This window comes from Gymnodraco acuticeps, unplaced genomic scaffold (assembly GCF_902827175.1).
Source record: "Gymnodraco acuticeps unplaced genomic scaffold, fGymAcu1.1, whole genome shotgun sequence".
In the NCBI taxonomy this organism is placed as follows: domain Eukaryota; kingdom Metazoa; phylum Chordata; class Actinopteri; order Perciformes; family Bathydraconidae; genus Gymnodraco; species Gymnodraco acuticeps.
In genome coordinates, this window is record NW_022992081.1 from 609,632 (window position 1) to 630,256 (window position 20,625).

At 40.5% G+C, this 20,625-nt stretch overlaps 1 protein-coding gene across 1 annotated transcript in view; it reads left to right on the top strand.

Moving 5' to 3' along the window:
• Window positions 1-20,422, top strand: part of LOC117537260 (xylosyltransferase 1-like) — a 103,553-nt gene extending 83,131 nt beyond the window's left edge. The window contains 3 exon segments of the mRNA XM_034202428.1: window positions 3,089-3,287; window positions 14,225-14,558; window positions 17,379-20,422. Of these exon segments, the coding sequence (XP_034058319.1) occupies window positions 3,089-3,287; window positions 14,225-14,558; window positions 17,379-17,701 (856 nt within the window). The 3' untranslated portion in view covers window positions 17,702-20,422.
• The last annotated feature ends 203 nt before the right edge of the window (window positions 20,423-20,625 follow it).

Consider the following 20,625-nt stretch of genomic DNA (forward strand, 5'->3'; position numbering starts at 1 on the left):
AAACAAATAAATCTTGAATAATTTAAGTAAATGCAAGCCTCGTTTAACTGAAGCAAAACTATATTAAAGGACGAGAAGGAGCAGTTCTGCGCAAGCGAGAAACTGAGGCTGTGCACGTGTTTAAAACAATAATGTTTTTAGTGAAAATGCATGTATTTGGGAAAGAGTGAATGACACTGGATACACAAGACTTGGATTATACTGCAGTTTGTACCGGCTTGTGTTGATAGATTTGCTGTCGTAACTGCAACCCCCATTCACTTTATAACATCAATATCTTCTTAAATGTCAGATCCTTTGTTCACGGTTGTGTCATAGGAGATTAAAAATAACTTAACTTTTAGAATTAAACGGGGGAGAAAGTGATACAATTGTCCATTTTCGGGATAAAGATTTCCTTTTAGCCTTTTGCGTCTTAACTACTCGTGCAAGTCAGGATGAATTCTACGAGGTGTCTGAAAGCTCGCAAAGCAGTTTTACCGTTGTTTTTCACATAGCTGAGTCCACGTCTTTTCATTGCAATTTATTTGGGATGCAGCTAATTAAACACAGATGGGAAGGCCGGTTCCCAATAAAAAACAATGATTTAGGTGGTATGGCCCACCTTTCTGAAATATCTAAAAGCGCTTCAGGATTATATAATGGGTTTTTTCCCAATGTTAATCCGCAACCATCAGGATTCTTTTTAAAGACTAAAACAAATATTTTCAACCTGAAGTTTTACCTCTTCTCAATTTGAGTAATGCATTTATATTGTGACTCTGTTTTACAAAATAAGCAAGGACATCTGGATAAGGCAGTAGACTTTTAACTTGAGATACAGGTCAAAATAAGTCTTTAAGATTTTTGTAAATAATGTCAGACACAATAACGTATTTTTTAAATGCTATTTGACTTGAATGTAATGATAATACATGAGGCTAAAATGGGGTTAACCCAATATACCCATGTCATATCCAACATACATTTGACCTGTATGTCAAAAGTGAACACACAGTGTCAACACCACCAGTCCTGCACATGTGTGCTGTGTTCCTGAATTCATTAAAACATTGTATTAATAAATCACTTAAGGCCATGAATAAAACCCCATTAATCTGAATTATTTGAAAGCTAGATAAGTGTATGATACTAGATTAGGATGTTTATGAATATCATGAAATCGCAAATAGAAAATGTGAGCTACACTGATTCACAGATCAAGCTGGACAAAAAGGAGAAATACAATTTAAAAAAAAAATAGCCTCAGGATTTCCTTTTAATGGAACCAAACTCTGGTTTATTGGCATTATAAGAATTAAACGCACCATGTATGTGTGGAATGACCAAACAAGTCACCTGTGGCCTTACTTGTGTTTTATTGATCTGGAATGTTTACTTCTCAAGTAAGATTATTAAAACCAGTCAAGGTTTTAACTGCAGATAATTCCTCCCTCTCAACATATGTCTCATTGGAATCCTGGTTTCAAGTAAGGCCTCAATCGGTAGGCCTTGAATATTTTACATGCATGTAGAATTTAGATGTGCAACCAACAGACGGCTGGGTCAGCTTCACTATAAAAGGAAAAGGCCAGAGTGAGGGATTTGGCCCTTTTAGCAACCCGCTGTGACTCCAATGGAGAGATGTGGAGTGAAAGCCTGAATGGAGCTTCTGTGCACGCTACGCCCAGACCCCTCCTCACCGCCTCTCTCACTGGCAGCCACATCTCTTTTGGGAAAGATGGGGCAGGGGGAACGAGAGCCGAGGACAAAAGGCAGGATGAAAGAGGGGGAAGAGTGGAGAGGAGCAGAAGAGAGAAAGGCAGATGGAAAAATATAAAAGAAGAGGAAAAAGGGGGGAAAGACAGAGGGTAAGGGAGCAGGAGGGGGAGTGCTCTGCTATCCCTGTGGGTGTAAATATTTGCTGTTCTGCTTGTCAGGGTAGCATTTACCGGGACGGGTTGACTCCTGGTCCTTTAGTAGAATACTGATGAGGCCATGGGTGTTGGGGAGCAGGGAGGGGCGGTGTGTGTGTGTGTGTGTGTGTGTGTGTGTGTGTGTGTGTGTGTGTGTGTGTGGTGTGTGTGTGTGTGTGTGTGTGTGTGTGTGTGTGTGTGTGTGTGTGTGTGTGTGTGTGTGTGTGTGTGTGTGTGTGTGTGTGTGTGTGTGTGTGTGTGTGAATAAAGACAAGTTCAAGGAAGCAGAAGAGACGAAGGATGAGCGAAAGGAGTCAGGACGTGTGCAAAGAGCAGCTGCCGACTGTTCCCCATCCGTGCCCACCCTGGCCTCTTTTTTTCTGTGTTTTCCAGAAGTCACTCTTCTAGCTGCCCTGAGGGCCGGCTCTCTGCCACATACGGAGAAACACACAAACAAACAACTGACTAATCACAGGGGCGAGACCTTCATACGGCTTCAGCTGACTGAATTGACCCAGTTCAACTTTTGTTTCCGCAGACTCGTAATGCGTTTAGTTTGATTGTCTGTCTGTGTGTGTGTTCGGAACTCTGACTAATCTGAATTTGCTGCCAATAAGACACATGGCAGATCTGTAATTTTATGTAGCTAGCAGAACGCTGCGGTCTCATCAGTCACATGTCTTCTGTAACCATCATTTCCACTTTAAAAGCAGAGCACATGTTGGAGCACACACCGCACAGTAAAGCAATAATTATCATGGAAGAAGGTTGTCATTTACTTACTTAGAGGTACTTTAGCTTCAATACATTTTCACTAGTCCATTACTTACATTTCATTTACTGCAATAGCCCTGTGCAAGCATTACAATTGTTTTTGAAAAAGCCCTGGTTATCTAAGTGTTGGCAATGCTTAATGGGGATTATCAGCACAGTGGACACATGTCTTTGACCAATTGGTTTTCTTTTAAAGGTCATTGAATTAATGTCACACAATCACAGACCACATTGACTCCCCCACTAATCTTCAATGCGAGCATGCATTAGCATGTCCAAGGCTGGTTCCTTCCAGACAGTATCCACATGAATCTTGATATTCTGTCCCTTACACCGTTGGCTCTGGAAAGCGGCACAGCCGGTAGGTCAGCAGGTATCCGGTTTACTAATGGGAGCTCTCTATCTCGGTGTTCTGCCAGGTACTTCCCCATGGGTCATCCGGTGTCAGTGCATCTCTACTTCCAGGCAGACCAGTTCCAGGGCTACCTGGTGAAGCACCACGCCACCAACCTGGCAACAAGCAAACTGGAGACCATGGAGACCTGGGTGGCACCCAAGAAGAACTTTAGGCTAACCACGCCTGCCAGCAGCACATTCAGCAGGTTGCAGCTTGCAGAGGTGAGTCTTTATATTCTCCAGTGTGGCATAGCATTTGTTTTTCATTTACATTGAAGTCATTTGTTTGGCCTGAGTCACAAAGCAATCAGTCGGCAATCACCACTGTCTGGAAACGAGTTCCATAAAACAGTAAGCACCACATAGGAAAAACACATCTCTGCAGCGTGTAATTAGAGGTGAGACGTACAGCTCATTGCCAGGGTGGCCTTATATTCATTGCTATGGCGACCTTGCAGAGGCTCACACTGTAGCAACGCATCCCCACACAATTAAACTGTTGCCTGTAATGGCCTTGTAAAATGTAAATTGATTGAATTCAACCAAGTTTATAGGGATGACGCTCCATGTGCTGCTTATTTGTTGTTTCCTAATAGAACGTCTTCTCACCTTCACACTGCAATGCTTCCCTTGATTGTCTTGTTATGTTAATCTGTGCTCCTGTTTACTACAATGCCTGCTTGGGATACAGCAGCTCTGCTGTGATGAGACGGCCACAGAGTGCCTTTTTAAAAAGGGACCAAATTAACTGAGTGAATATAAATTGACCTTCTTCTCCAGTTAATCAGAAGCAGCTTTATAGGTAGATTCACTCTGCTCAACTAGATACTGAAGACAATCTCCCTGGTTTTATTGCTGAAACTGGATGGAAAAATGTATAGAGTTCATCAGAACCATTAGAACAAAATAGTCTTTAGGGCGACCGTTCATGTCGGGGCATTGACAGGAAGAAGTTGTGTGATTTAAAACACTAATATACCAGAAACTAATATCATCTTGAAGCAAAGAACATAAATGTTCAATGTTTAAGAATGCTTTTTCCTTGATACAAAGCAAGGCAAGGCAAGTTTATTTATATAGCACTTTCCAACACAAGGCAATTCAAAAATGAAAGAGATTAAGAAAATGGCATTTAAAATCAGTCATTAAAAAGAAAAGCTAATAAAATAAACATTAAAAGAAAAAATACATGGATAAAAGTTACAGTGCAATTAAACATTAAAAGAAAAAGTACATGGATAAAAGTTACAGTGCAGTCTAAGATATGAATAGTTAAAAGCAGCGACAAAAAGAAAAGTCTTCAGCCTGGATTTAAAAGTAGTAAGAGTTGCAGCGGACCTGCAGGTTTCTGGGAGTTTGTTCCAGATATTTGGAGCATAATAACTGAACGCTGCTTTATCATGTTTAGTTCTGACTCTGGGGACAGAAAGCTGACCAGTCCCTGAAGACCTGAGAGATCTGGATGGTTCATAATTTAGCAGGAGGTCAGAAATGTATTTTGGGCCTAAACCATTCAGTGCTTTATAAACCAGCAGCAGTATTTTGAAATCTATTCTTTGACACACAGGAAGCCAGTGTAAAGACTTCAGAACTGGAGTGATGTGATCCACTTTCTTAGTGTTAGTGAGGACTCGAGCAGCAGCGTTCTGAATTAGCTGCAGCTTCCTAATAGATTTTTTAGTGAGACCTGTGAAGACACCATTGCAGTAGTCGAGTCTACTGAAGATAAAAGCATGGACAAGTTTTTCCAAATCCTGCTGTGACATTAGTCTTTTAATCCTAGATATATTCTTTAGGTGATAGTAGGCTGATTTAGTAACAGTTTTAATGTGACTGTTGAAACTCAGGTCAGAGTCCATGACTACACCTAGATTTCTGGCTTTATCTGTTGTTTTGAACATTGCACACTGAAGCTCAGCGCTAACTTTTATACGTTCTGCCTTGGCTCCAAAAACCATTACCTCAGTTTTATCTTTGTTTAATTGGAGAAAGTTCTGACACATCCAGTCATTGATTTGTTCAATGCACTTACTCAGTGTTTGAATTGGAGCATAGTCTCCTGGTGAAATTGTTACGTAAATTTGTGTGTCATCTGCATAGCTATGGTAACTTATTTTGTTGTTCTTCATTATCTGAGCCAGTGGTAGCATGTAGATGTTAAAGAGAAGAGGCCCCAAGATGGAGCCTTGAGGAACCCCACATGTCATATTTGTCAACTCAGATGTGTATTTACCTAAAGAAACAAAGTTGTTTCTGTCCTTTAAGTAGGATTCAAACCAATTCAGAACTGTTTCCGAAAGTCCCACCCAGTTTTCCAGTCGGTCTAGTAATATGCTGTGGTCAACAGTGTCAAACGCAGCACTGACATCTAATAATACTAACACTGAAGTTCTGCCACTGTCTGTGTTTAAGTGGATGTCATTAAAGACCTTTACAAGAGCAGTCTCAGTGCTGTGGTTTGGACGAAAGCCTGACTGGAACACATCAAAACAGTTATTTAAATGCAAGAAATTACTCAACTGTTGAAAAACAACTTTTTCAATGATTTTACCTAGAAATGGGAGGTTTGATATGGGCCTGTAATTGTTCATTACTGAAGCATCTAGATTATTCTTTTTTAAGAGCGGTTTAATGACTGCAGTTTTCAGGGCCTGTGGAAAAATACGTGAGTGAAGAGATTTGTTTACTATATGAAGTAGATCTGAGGCCATGCAAGGCAAAACATCTTTGAAAAATCCTGTTGGAATAATATCAAGGCAGCAAGAGGAGGATTTCAGAAGTTGAATAATGTCCTCTAGGTTTTTATCATTAATCTGATGGAATTGTGTCATGATGTCTGAATTGATGTTAAGTGGAGATAGGGACAACACATTTGCTGTTCCTGATGCAGAGGCACTGACTGCTTGTCTGATTTTCTGAATTTTGTCAGTGAAAAAGGAGGCAAAATCATTGCACGCCCTGGTGGATAGAAATTCAGAGGCTACTGACACTGGGGGGTTAGTTAGTCTGTCGACGGTAGCAAACAAGGCACGTGCGTTGTTTTTGTTTTTGGTAATGATGTCAGAGAAGAACGATTGTCGTGCGTTTTTCAATTCCAAATTATAAAGGCCAAGTCTCTCTTTATAGATTTCAAAGTGAACCTGGAGATTTGTTTTTCGCCACCTGCGTTCAGCTTTTCGACATTCTCTTTTTTCTGTTTTCACGGTCATGGCCTTTCTCCATGGAGATATTTTCTTGCCAGACACTTCCTTTACCTTAGTTGGAGCAATGGCATCTATAACATTTTTAATTTTTGAATTAAAATGATCTACTAGCTCATTTACTGAGATGTTGGCAGGGGCAAGTGTGGAAGAGAAATTCTGAGTAAACATTTCCCTAGTATTTTCAGTTAAATATCGCTTTGTGGTTACCTCTTTTTGAACATTTTGTGAAAGCAAGTGGCTATAGCTCTTTGTATCACTACAGGTAAAGAGTAGACTTCCTTGACCATGCAGACCAATAACAACACTCTTTAAAAAATACACCTAGTATCCTGACTTTACCAGTGAGGAGAAACTCAAAGTGGGCAGTGACGACCGTCCTATTGTTGGCCCCCAGTAACTCCAATCTATTTAAAGAATGGTTACTGTTGGTTGAGTTGTGGGGGGCAGGGTTCACATCTACGGCTAGTAAACTAAGGCAGCACCCAACTGTCACTCAAAGAGCCCACGGCCAGAATCACTCATACATTTAAAGCTTAAATTGATTACTTGTGTAAAGATTCAGCCCACTCAAAGTTAAATGGGGAAATTAGCTACAGGGACCAACACCATTTGTTGTACCAGGCTGTAAACATGTTTATTTTTGCATGGAGGTCTTTGGGGATTGAATGCCATTTGGACCTGGCCCCAAGTGGACATTTAATGACCTGCAGTTTTTGGCTCTTGCACATAGGCTTCACTGCTCAGCCCCAGAGCTTGGCGCATCCAAGCATGTAGTAAACGGTTGTTATTTGTCTTACTGAATCCAGGTGATGTAAGGGGCATAGGTTTTTCATAGGGTTTTCGTGCCAACTTTTAAGAAACTTTTAGAAATCTTTAGACCTATTTTTTGGCAGAAATGTTTGACTGTTTGGTGTTGCAAGTGAACCGCACTCCAACACCAGACACACTTACACCCGATTTTACCTCTTCCAGCACTTTCAAATTGACCTCATGAAGGTCCCTCTCACGAAGCCCTGTATGTGTCTAGACTATACAAATCATGAGTGACAGTGAAGTGATGTTGGCTGTGGCTTTTATCTGGTTGCTCAGCCTGAGAAAAGCTTTCACTGTCTGCCACTGTGCGGTGGCTGTCAGTCAGTCAGTTTGTCCATGTGTCATTCAAAAACACGAGCAGAAAGAGCTTCAACAGGAGAGTACGGCGTAGCAGCAGTAACTCGCTTTTTTATTTACTAAGCAGAAACAAGCTATTATACTAACACTATGTGCTGGAGTTTGCGAGATAGACCATATGGTTGGCTTAACAATGCGATGCCTGTCCTCCTTTAGATAGAAAGGAAGACAGATATGGCTTTCCTTTCACTCCTCTGCTGCCGCCTCCCAGCTGCCTTTATATGCCTTTTTACAGCATGATTTACTGTTGGACCACTTACAGCCCCCACAGTTAAAATTAGTATTTCACCTCAGTGTCAGCCCTGACATTGAGAGGTATATTATTCTTACTTTGACAAATATTTTACAGTGACTGACTTTGACTGATGGTTTAGAGCTGTTATACCAGAAGGCTTATTCTAGTGGATGTCATCAGAGTAGTTGACTCTTTGACGATTTGAGCAAAACAAATATACAATATATAATTAAACAAAATACAAACACCTACAGCCTCAAAAATTATGAATTTGTAGGATTAAGCTTCAAACATGTTATATTATGTGCTTCAAAGATGTCTTTCATTTAAGAGTGGTCATTAAAGAGGATGTGTGATTTTTTTTGTATCACTGATGTTACTATTGCTGAGTGTGGTATATCATTTGCACTCCTGGGCAAAGCTTTATTTTAGAATGGTATTTTGACATATATTTTCCCCCTTACAATAAATATTGCACATTCTGCGATTTGGGTCTTGCGCTAGTCCATTTTGCAATCCTATGCAAACAAATTCTATTTGTTCTGAATTATCGGAGATCACGTTTTATTTCAACATGATATATTTCAAGCTGAGCCTTTGTCCTCCATTTTCTTTTTAGATAATGTAAACACAATAAACCTAGCTCCCAGATGTCTTCTTCTAAGCATTTAATAGAGGTTGGCATAGGCAGTATTCAGTAGAAGTAGTATATTGACTTTTTTTATAAGCTTAGTTTTAATGCTAAGCTAAGCTAACCATCTGCTCTTTTGTAGGTTTATTGCTTCTGTTTTGAGGCATTCTCCACCCTTCCTTCCTCCATCCATCGCTCCACGGTGCATCTTTATTAGCGAGCGCTGTCTTACAGTCCCTTACTCTCGTAAACGTGGCCCCGGGGAGTCCTCCGGTCTGCTGCTGAGCACCTGTGTTTGATTACCCTGACACAAAGTGCCACTAATCAGCCTCTGAACGGGGCCTCGAGGGGCTTTGATGCCCTTTCGTTGTAAGGAGGGCCAGATGTACTACTGGGACTGTCCTTGCTGCTGCCTGATTAAATTGACCCATCTTATTTAATGGAGGTGTTGGCGCCGGCTAGCTGGTGACGTCGTGAAAAGGTCTTCAGGGTCAGAAGGAAGAAGAGGAATATAGGTGGATTATGAGATGGGAGCCTTTTATGTTTTCCATTAAATCAGAAGATATAGCAGAGGATAAAATGGGTAATCAATATCAAGGATGAAGCTTATATGGAGAAAAGTATAATTATATATGTGTAATGTTCTCCTTTAGTGGTTAGGTCAACAGCAGAGGACAAAGGAGGGTTAAATCTGCTAAAATTCATTAATTACTGGTGATGAGTGGAAAATCTGAGTAATTTGTTGAAGTGAGTAAACAGCCCGGCAGCGGGATGAGAAAACGTGAAGTAGAGGTCACAATGAGGTTGCCAGCATTACCTCCACAAAAGCATTTTCTCGCAAGTACAGTTATCAGCAAAAAAAAAGGTCATAAGCCTCCATCTTGGTGAGCAGTCATAAGGCTTGATTGGGTATTGGTCTTAAGCTAAAAGCTTATGGTGTAGGAGCAGCAAGGGACAGGTTGAGGGTGGAGTTCATCGCTAGCTGGAGGCTGAAATGGACCATTAGTTAATCCCTGTTTGACCCGCTGTCAGACTGGAGGAATGGATTTCTTTCTACTGGTTCCTTTGTCTATTACCTGCAGATTGTTGAATTTAACCAAGTCAGTGATACCTTAGTCACAGAAAGGAATCACTGAAATATTGAAAACCAATTTACTCTAAACTTTAAGCTGCACTAACACAGTACATATCCAAGGAAGACCTTCCCAAAAAGATAAGAAAATAAAAACATTTAAAAATAGAATTGACTGCAAATATGTGTAAGCCCGGTCAGCCGTGATGACTTAAATAAATAATGGGTCCAAATGTAATGTATTCAGAGTCATATTTCCTCGACACCTTTACTGGCACAGGGTTGCCTCCCACTGTCCACATCTCTATTACATTTCAAAACAATCCATTTAGTGTTACTACATCAGAAGGAACGTCATCTGTGATCATTTACTTTGATGATTTATTGTCATTTTAGTGGAATTAAAATTATATATATAGTTATTGAAATACTCAATAACGTTGCCTAAAATGATAATAACTAGCAGATACTAAAAACATTTTCCAATAAAATCTCATTCATATCTTTGTTTTTACTTCACACTTGATCACTCCGCTTAATACGATTAACAAATGTGTATACAGTATATTGAAATATTACATAATTCTTTCTCCATTATTTCAGCTGTTAAGTTCATTTTGCACTACAGGGTTCATAATTGAATAAGGGGAAAAAAGGTTTCTTTTGTCAAGTGTTTAGTTCACACATGAATAAGTATAATAGGTTTTACCATTTTAAATAGATGTTTTATTTACGTATTACCTGCTATACCAAGCTATATGTGAACTATATTGCTATAGAGATATGAAATGGCCTATAATTGGAAAAAAATATGTTAGCCTTGATGCAAGCCCCATTAGTAGTCATGATGATATTCAAATGTAATAGTACATTTAAATAAATAATAATAATAATACGTTCTTCATATTAGTGAATTGTGAACTAACTATGTAAATGACCAAAGAGTTTAATTCAATCTGACCATTTGGCATATCCCACAGGTTGAAAAAAGCTGCAAAAAACGTAGTAAATGTTGTATCTGCGTGGGCTTTAGGACCTCTAGCTCTGTGCAATGTCAATATTTATGTTCTATGTACTTTAAGCTTTGTTAGGTAGGAATTGCCTGCATGTGCGTAAGTTTATTCCATATGTGTTTCTTGGTGCAGAAAGTGAAAAAATACTTGTCTGGCCTCCTTAAAAAAGAGGAACTGCTCTGCCACCAGTTTTTGCATAATTGACTATGCACTTTGTCGACGCTTGTTGGCGAATCAACTCTGGGCAAGAAGCAAAAGCAGGTCTCGTGGGTCCCCTCCTACCCACAGCCTTTGCATATTGTCAGAATCTCCCTCTCATAACTCTGACTTTAGTCAGCCTTCTGCCTCCTCTCTCCCAATGGATTACAGTGAGATTCCTCCATCAATACTCCCTTCATTTCTTTCTCGGGCTCCGAACAAGAGCGCTGCCAATCAATCGGTGGATGTAGCGTGTGCCAGGCTTGAATAAAGTAATGAGCTGCAGAGGTGCCAGACAGGAGACCTGAGCAGTAATTTAAAGAGAAAAGATCCAAGGTCCATGGGGCAGAAATGGCCAGAGGTCAGTCCAATAATTGAGATGAAAGCGAGATGTCTTTTCACGGATGGCCAAGACAGACCCTCGCAGTCTAATTTATGCGTTTAGTGTCTATTTATACTGGACATCGCAATCTCAATTCTCGAAGGATGCCGTACAGAGTCAGTTCCAGTCAGCCATTGATCGTCCAGAAGGGTGAGGGGTGATAATCAGCTACCATTGTAAAGGATGAGCGCTTCCTAAAGACGCCATCCTTCTCACGTTTCTGCCAACACCCCCAGACATCTATCACTGTGTGTGTGTGTGTGTGTGTGTGTGTGTGTGTGTGTGTGTGTGTGTGTGTGTGTGTGTGGTGTGTGTGTGTGTGGTGTGTGTGTGTGTGTGTGTGTGTGTGTGTGTGTGTGTGTGTGTGTGTGTGTGTGTGTGTGTGTGTTGTGTGTGTGTGTGTGTGTGTGTGTGTGTGTGTGTGTGTGTGTGTGTGTGTGCTCCCTCTCTATCACCCCATCTCCCCCATCAATCTCGATCACTCCACGTGTCTCATTGTGCATACAGCACCGTTTTGCAATCTCTGCAATCCAACACACGCAGGTCTTCAGTTACAGCTTTTACCGAAATGGAGACATTAAAGGCAATTAGCCATACTCATGTATTCACGCTGTTCTCGTCATTTGTTTCCCCTTCCTTTTACTGTCTTTTTTTTTAGTCCTTCAATGTCCTTTATCGTCAAATCATAAGTTAAAAAATACATGACCTATAGATCTAAGTTAAATGAAACAAACATGTGTCTGCTAAATGTTAATTATGTAAGCTTGCAGGACGTAATAATATTAAATTGGCTCCTTGTTCCTCTGGCAGTCGTCCAGTGTGCCGCATGCTGCCAGCTAATTCTATATTCTGCAGCCAGAGGCAATGCATGTGTCCTATATTCACAAGAGATATATTTGACTTTGGTATTATCTGTTATGTTTTTATATTCCGTTTATTTACCGCAACATTTTCGCAGAGAAGGCAGCATTCTCTATCTTTGTTGCAGCACTTAGACCTTTTTTATGGGAGTTTGCTCCGAGCATCCCTTTTTCTTCGGTCAAAACGCTGTCTGCATATAATGTCAGTGTTTTTTTCCCACTGATGTCAGATTGTAATCCTCTCCTCTGCAGTTTATGTTGAGAACAAATACTGCTCACGCTGGTTCCCGCTGCTTATTGCCCTTCTTCTTTCTTTCGATCTCTGAGATGTGTTCTGAAAGCAAACATGGATGCATTTAATCTCCTCCCCCCCCCAAGGGGATGTGGTCGGGGTCTAGTCATGTGCGGTCCTCGGGCTGCCTCTCATTTTCCCTGTAAAAGATATACTCAGGAATACAGCTCAATCAGACGAATAGACTCAAAATGTGCAGGAAGACACAATCTCTGCTGTCAGCCTCTGCTCATTATGACGTTACATAACAGCTGTGGAGGGCTGGGCTGCAGTGTGTGGCTGTTTGATGGAAAATGCATGCTGGAGATGAATCCCCTCGATAATTCAGTGCAGATATTGGTTATCTTAAAGGTCCCCTATTATACTGTTTTTCATCAAGATATTATAGGTCTCTTGGGACCCGAGGAAAAAAAGTGTCTTCCAATTTCCTTTTTTTTGTGATTTCCTACCTATTTAGGGTTAAAAAAAACATCTTGCAATTTAGACTTTTTTTATTTTATTTTAAAATGTTACAGTATGTCCACTGTAGAGGACGTTGGGACCATATTAGTTTGAAAAGACAGCCAAAATTAACAGATGGACTATGTAACGTATTATGGTTATAGAGTGATATTAATACAATAATACATTCACCTTTATTTAAAACATGAATAAGTAATTGATCTGAACATTACTGTTTATTTGGTCAATACAAAACTAGCTTGGTTTTTGGTGAATCTTTCCAGATCTTCAAAGACTTTGTAGTCAATGTAGAAAGTACCTCATTGACTCCAATCAGCACGGGCTGTAGGGTCATCTTGACTAGTTTTATGGATGTGGTCTCCATTTGACCATGCTCATAGAAACAAAGCTTGCATTCCTGAGACAATTCTCATTTTTCATGGCTCCACTTAAAATAAAAACAACAATAAGACATACGTGCTACTCTGGGCCCACAGAGGGCCATGTCTTTCCAGCTCGTCCCTATCTGTCTCTGTCTGTATCTGTGCGCTCATGGAGCCTCCTGCATCTTTCCCCCCTTTCTTCTTGACCCTCTTCTATCCCAGGTGTGAAAGCCTCATCTCTCTCATCATCTGAGAGCTCTAAATCTGAATCTCCCTGAACTATCTGGTGCAGAAAATATCTGCTTCAGTTCCGTCTCCTGCAACAATATTGAGTCATAAAGTCCATGAAGATGGTCCTGACGTCCACTAGGATGGACATTTATAAAAGAGCTGTTATTTCAAAACTTGAATTATTTAATTGCTTTCAGAACTAATGATAGAGTTCCTCACATGTTAATAAACAAGAACATATATGATTTTCATGGTAAAAATTACAATTATTCAACAATATTTGACTTCTCCTCCTGCTTCTATACAATGTTGTTGTTGGTATGCCAGCCATTTTGGATGAAAAGAAAGAGGAACTTCCCAGCATGCAATTTTAACCAATGACATATCACTGGAAAGACCAGGATGTCCTCTGTACAGCACACCAGGGATTGATAGAGTAGCTCAAAAGAGTAAAAGGAGATGCATGTTAACAAAATGTCCACTACAGTGGACATTTTCAATGGGCTGGGTCCCAGGAGGTTAAATACAAAACATGTCTCTGAAGTTTTTGGCTCGAAATACCAAATAGATCGTGCATTGTAGCATCCCATAACCCCCTCTGTTTCAGCCCTGTTTCAAAAGTGCTGATTCTCGTCTGTTACTTTGAAAATAAGGAGCCACACCCCTCTGAGAGATATTTGGTTTAAAAGAACACAATTCAGGTGATAAGGTGGGGGGGTTACCTTGGTTGGTGATTGGCTAATGGTTACACAAGCCAAACAATCGTTATGACATCATAAAGTGTCCAAAATCTGATCAGCTCATTTTCAGACAGGTTTTTATATAAATGGATCAGGACAAAAAGTGAGCTAATCTTTTTTCCTGAAACTTTCAGAATCTCTTTACACAGAGGGGACACATGTTTAAGTATAAAAGACATGAAAACGTGGATTTTGCATAATAGGGGACCTTTATTAATCAAATGATGATGCATGCACAGAGTATGTATTTATATCTCGCTCCTCTACTCGACTTACCTCATCATGTCACTCTTATTTCTCTTTTTTAGATTGGCACTGAGTGGGATGCCAAAGAGCGCATGTTCAGAAACTTCGGCGGCCTGATGGGCCCCATGGACGAGACGGTGGGCATGCAGAAGTGGAGCAAGGGGCCCAACGTCACCGTCACGGTCGTGTGGATCGACCCCACCAACGTCATCGCGGCCACCTATGACATCCTGATTGACGCGGGGGCAGAGTTCACTCACTACCGCCCGCCGCTCAACCTGCCCCTGCGGCCCGGCGTGTGGAGCGTCCGCATCCTGCACCACTGGAGCCCCGTGGCCGAGATGCGCTTCCTCATCGCCCCGCTGACCTACAGCAAGCACCAGCCCATACGACAAGGTGAGATTCATTCACTTCATTCCTTCCTCTGTTATGTGCAGAGATGGCAAAAGTACACACATCCTTTACTCACGTAGAAGGACAGATACTCGTGTTTAAAAATACTCTGGTAAAAGTAGAAGTAGTGACTAAACTTCTTTATTCAAGTAACAATAAAGAAGTTTGGGCTTCGAAATGTACTTTCGAAAAAGTACCCATAGCTACCATCTGTTTTATAGAGTAACTGACCTCCCTTTATATTAATTGAACAATCATGGAATTGTTAGCTAACGAATGTTTCGATGCTGAACAACGGCAAATTGATAACGTTTTCATTGGTCCCTCTAGTTTAGAGAAACCAGGAAATGATGGATACACGGATCGTGTTCAAATCAATAGGCACGCAATGACTCTAAATAATAATGATCACGCCACCAAACACACATTCAAACTAAAGGAACGAACCTGTTTTGAAAATGTAAGAAGTAAAAGTACAATGCGAATGTGAAATACTAGGATCATAATATGATTTACGATACTTAGAAATAAAGTAAAATGAACTCAAATGGGAAGGCACAGGTAATAATAATAATCCAATAACATTAAATATGAACTCACTATGAAAGAGGCTGTTCTGGAGAATATGTACTGTTACTTTTGCAGCATTTTGGCAATTACAGTTGTTTACTTTTAAGTACAATTTCAAATGAAGGACTTCTTCTTGTAATGGATCATTAGTATAGAGCAGTATTGTTACTTACACATTTTTCCCCTTCCCCCTCTTGCATTTTGAACACGTCACAAAATTAGACTTAGTGTTCAAACCAAACATTGTGAGCATTTTTGTTGTCACGTTTTTAGAGTAGAAGCCACTGCTGCTTGTAGTTGTGATAAACCCATGTAACGCTTATTTTTGCTTTGAAACACAAAAATCACCTGCTTTATCTCGATCAATAGTTCAAATACTGGATGTTAAACATGAGAAAAACAGTTTTTAGTATCTTCTTCAATTGACACTCACATAGTTTGCATTGACTGAAGTAACGATAGGCGCAGCCTTATATTTGCATTGATACCCTTTCTAATCAAGCCTCTGGGCCTCTGCAGACTCCGGTTGTTTGTCATCAAGTCACCTTTAATAACCCGGCTGCTGCTCATACACACTTAACAAGAGTGTTAAACAACAGCGCACTTAGCCGTCCAAAAACAATGAAACAATGAAATCAATCAGGCAGCGTGGATAAGGGACATCGCATTGTTTAAGTCTGTAAGCAGCTACTTTGCCCAGAAATCACATGAGAGTAGAGACGCTGGTTCGGCTTAATCGGGCCTTTCTCCGTCTAATAATCTTACTGAGCCGTTTTAATGATGGAGACAAACAACAAGTAAGAGCTTTGTCTTCGACCTGAGTCTCAGCGGGCTGTTGTGCGAAAGTATGAGTTAAATATTCATCTCTGGGTTTACGGCTGTTTAGGTTCAATCTTCTCTGGCTTCCTATTGACGTATGTGGAGACACATTTACCCTAATGCTAATTTAACGGTGTCGCTCCAAAGTTTGTTATCTTATATAGTGTTGTACCTCAGTTATCAGATGAGTAGCATCAGATACACTGTTACCGGCTCAGTTATAATTTATGCATGCTTCTTGGGTAATTTTAAGCTGCCATAGCTCTTTTCTGTAACAAATGCAAATGTGCCCTCTGTTTTGCATTTTGTTTTATCGATCATAGCTTTGCTACTGTGTTTGCAAACTTAAAGCATATGTATGTATGTTATGTAACTTTGAATTTAAATGAACAGCTGTTTTAAGCAGCAAAATCTAACTGTATTCAATTCAGTATACTAATGAACATTCCATTTGGTATGACCAGTAGCTTGTGGTGGCTTACGTTGGCATATGTTAAATAGATAGTTCTGTATAACGGAAAATATTAAGTCAGTTCTATTTCCATAAGTGCTCCCATTATGCTATGATTTAGAATTCAGTAAATATTATTACCGTAAAGACCTTATTGTCTTACAATACCAGTAATAAGAAATACCTGACATTAAGTAGGATTAAATCATTTAAAATATTTCCTAACTTTTAGCAGTAGAATAAAGTTATCTACTTTTTAATTGTATTTTGTAGACATAATATAATAATCCTGTGCATGCTTGGCTCACTGTGTGCCTTCCATCCAGCCGCCTTTAATGCACTGCCATGTCTGGCACCAGGTTTCTCTCCTACCTGCAATGCCAGTTCAACTTTATGACATGGCCTTCCACCCGCATTGGCTGAAGCACACACACACACACACACACACAAATGCACAGTGTACAGTCACACACTCTGCCACCACAAAGCTAGCTGGCATGGTATGGCCATCTCTCTGCCTGGCGGTGCACCTCATGTCTGACTGCATCTTTTCTGTCACCGGTGCATGAAAAGCGCTGCTCAGCCATGGTAAGAGAGGCTGGCTAGCGCCCCAGTTAGAGTAGCAGTGAGGAATTTACAGCCTCAGTGGAGTTTAGGGTGGAGAAAGTGTTTTAAAGGGGAAAGTGTGTCTACGTTTTTCTGTCTTCCTGCCTGTCATGGGAAGAAAGAATGAGGGCGCGTCTGACCGTTTCCACACAGTCAGCATCACAGTGGCTTGAAATACCACATGAAAGAATGAGACTTAGTTGTGAGAATCAATCCAACAAAATTAGCAGTACCAAGACACCGGTTCAGATAATACTTAAGCAACACATGTTCTTTGCTTTGATATCTTACCATTCATGTCTCCCTCTCTCCGTCTGACCACTGATGATCAACTCCTTCTCTGTTCTCTTTCTCTCTTCCTTCCCACGTCTCTCCAGAGGATACTCTGAAGCTCCACAACGGGCCCACCAAGAACAGCTACATGGAGCAGAGTTTCCACGGCCTTAACCCGGTGCTCAACATCCCGGTCAGCCTGGGCTTCGTGGAGCAGGCCAAGAGGAATGCGGCCCTGACCGGCCCCGAGCTGGAGCGCTGGTCAGACAGCCTGGTGGGCGAGATGTGGGAGGCGGCCGACGTCTGCGCCGTGGGCCCCACCGCCTGCCCCGTGATGCAGGCCTGCCCTAAGAACCCCTGGAGCTCCCTGAGCCCAGACCCCAAGTCCCACATGGGAGTGGCGCGCGAAGACGGGCGCATCAGATAGCAGCGAGGCCTCCAGCTGGACAGGAGGCCGCGGCGCAGGAGATTCATTGTTGATTTTTATTTATTTAAGGGCTTCGCTGCAGGTGGGGGAAGGAAACGTGATCTCTGTCTCTAGAGGAGAGGGAAACAAAGGAAAAAGTGGATTTTCTCGGGGGTTAGCGAGTGTGTCTGGACAGAAAGCGAAGGGAACGATTTTCAGATCCTCCCACGGGGTTCCTCCTTTTAGGGGATTATGCTGGCTTTGCTATTTCAGTTTCCTGTGTCTTTATTTTCCTTCTCATGGCTGAGTTTTACTGTGATCAAACGTTGCAATTTTCGAGCATTTATTTTTGCTGCTGAATGAATTATGAAGTCAGCTTTTAAAGCCCTGCACGGGGCACAGCGGTCATGTGACACTGGCAGCAGACGAAGCTCTGCTGCAGAAAAAGACATGCATGAGGAGGAAGCCTAGTACTGAACTAAATGTGCCTCCTTAAGTGTGTGTCAACATAAATAAAATGAGACAACATCTGAGTGTTCAGATTTACCCAAACAGTCGGAGAAGATTATTTTGATACAACTCAAATGCAGCACCATTTAAGATTATAAATGTCCCCTTTATGGAGAAATATTTTAGCATTTTCAAAGCAAACCAATTCAAAACTTTCTGATAGTTGGATGACTTCAGTTTGTAAATCAGTAGAACGGATCAGTAACAGCAGCACAACTGCTCTCAGTTCAGTGCCTGATCAGGATGTGGAACTGCTGCAGTAACATTTCGTTAAAATATGGAAAAAGAAGAATGCAAATAAAGAGGCCTTTTCAGAATAATGAAACCTATTTGGATTATAATATAAATCTAATGTTAGTTTTAGTGTTGTAAATTCATGAAAGCTTCATTTTTGTTCTTTATACAATAGCGTTTTAAGACTTCACATTCACATAGTTTCGGTTTGTTTTACTAAAAACCAAGAGGTTGTTTTTTTCACCGACATGCCTCCAACTTGAAACACTTGAGCTGACCTTAAATGATCATCCTCATCTTTTTTTACTTTCTTCCACCTTATGTTGTACAAGATTATACAAGTCTCAAAAAAAAATGTGTGAATGAGGAAGTGGGGTTGGGTGAGTCCATGAGTCGCTATTTATTTATAAGTTTATATTAATACTGATATTTTTAGTCAGTGACTAAATAACTGCGACGCTGCCTTGGCAGCATGATAATATTTTTTGTAAAGAAAGCCGCCTTTATTTACAAAGGCCCTAACCCCAAACTTGTACCTTTTTACGGCCCGCACCTGTGTGTTGTCTGTGTTGTCCTGTCTGAATAGATCTCCTTGTCTTGGTTTCGTACATGGCTGTTTGCCAAGAGAAAGACACTGACCTGCGGGGTCAGAGGTCAACTATACCTAACAACCTCACCAAGCAGCGAAGGGAAACAAACCTCACACACATTGGACAGCGTCTGAGTTGAAGGAGAAACTTTGCATTTTGGTGTTTCATGGTTCAAGTCAGTTTCAGAATGATTGTGGTGATCTTCATGCTGTGACCATAATGTACAATTTCAAGTGAATATTATATTGTATTTTATTGCAAAATGCATAAATCACTACATGACCCATCAACCCTTGTTCTGCCATTGAGACAATCTCCGGACAACAATTTATAACTCATCCTGAACAACAGGTGCGCTCAGATGTTTGTTTTTCTTTGAAATAAGTTTCATCTGGAGCCAATTAGAGTTCAATCTGTGATTGTCAACATTGTTTAGCCAGCACACGGGCTAAGTGAGTGTTTCTGCACAGGCTAATTAAGAGACATTTCTGTTCATTAATGTCAAGTTCACCTTGCCTCTCTTGTCGGATGTGTCGAATGCTATCACTCCTTCCCTCTTAACGCATTCTCGGGTTTAAGATGAAAAGGACGGTTTTAGTTTTTCACTGGTTGGCCTCTGCTGCCAGCTTTTAACTTATCATGCCTCCCTGTTCAGAACAACTACATCACACAATACATATTATTATGTAAGCTCAATGACAGTTTTGGAAAAAGGTGAATTAAATAAATGTAAGTCAATGTGGAAGTCCTATTTTGTAACAAAATGATTAAAAAATGAAGATGTACATAGGTATTTTGTATTGAAATATTGTTTTAAAAAAAAAAAGGTATTGTACATGTAAATACAGATGTGGTTAAAATGAATTATTAAGAATTTCTGAAGTGTTAATAACTGGGCACAAAGAGTAAATTGATGGCGTTTATTGATCAAAGTACATAACCTGTTTCAGTGTTTTTTGGACAGCTGTGACAACAACCTTGTCCTTTTTGCCTCTCAGAGAAAATCACATGCCAGATTGTTGTTGTTCTTGCTGGAATGTATTGTTGAGCAACTGTTGCACAAACTTCTCTGAACTGACGTTTCCCCCCCCCCGTTATCTTTTTCCGGGGAGGCTCTGTGTGCCTTAGCTGACTTTTAGTACGTTCTCTGTCCATTAAAAGAAGGAAAACCTTTTATTTTGTTATTTGTTTTTGATCTGATGTGAAGAATACCATGAGTTTGTGGAGTGGTTCACTGGTACTGCAACACCAAAAAGATGTCTGCTGTTGTATATATCATCAGGCCTTATGTCTTTATCAGTTTTTGTTTTGATTCCCTTTGGGGGATTTGTTTTGTTGTTCTTGACTGGCTTGTCTTACTTTTCTCTGACTGCTTTTTGGAAATAAAATTATATGGAAAAAAAGCTCATGTGGACTCAAATCTTGAAACCTGCTGAAGCATCTTTCCACCATTACTCTGCTGTTGTGAATATAGACCAAGTTAAATTAACCGGGTAAAATAATGCATGTAATACAGAACATGAATCTTGTCCTAAACTCCTTATATGTCTCAAAATATCCTTACACGGAGGAAAGGCTTAGCAAAATGTGATTTAAATTCCATTAAAGCAA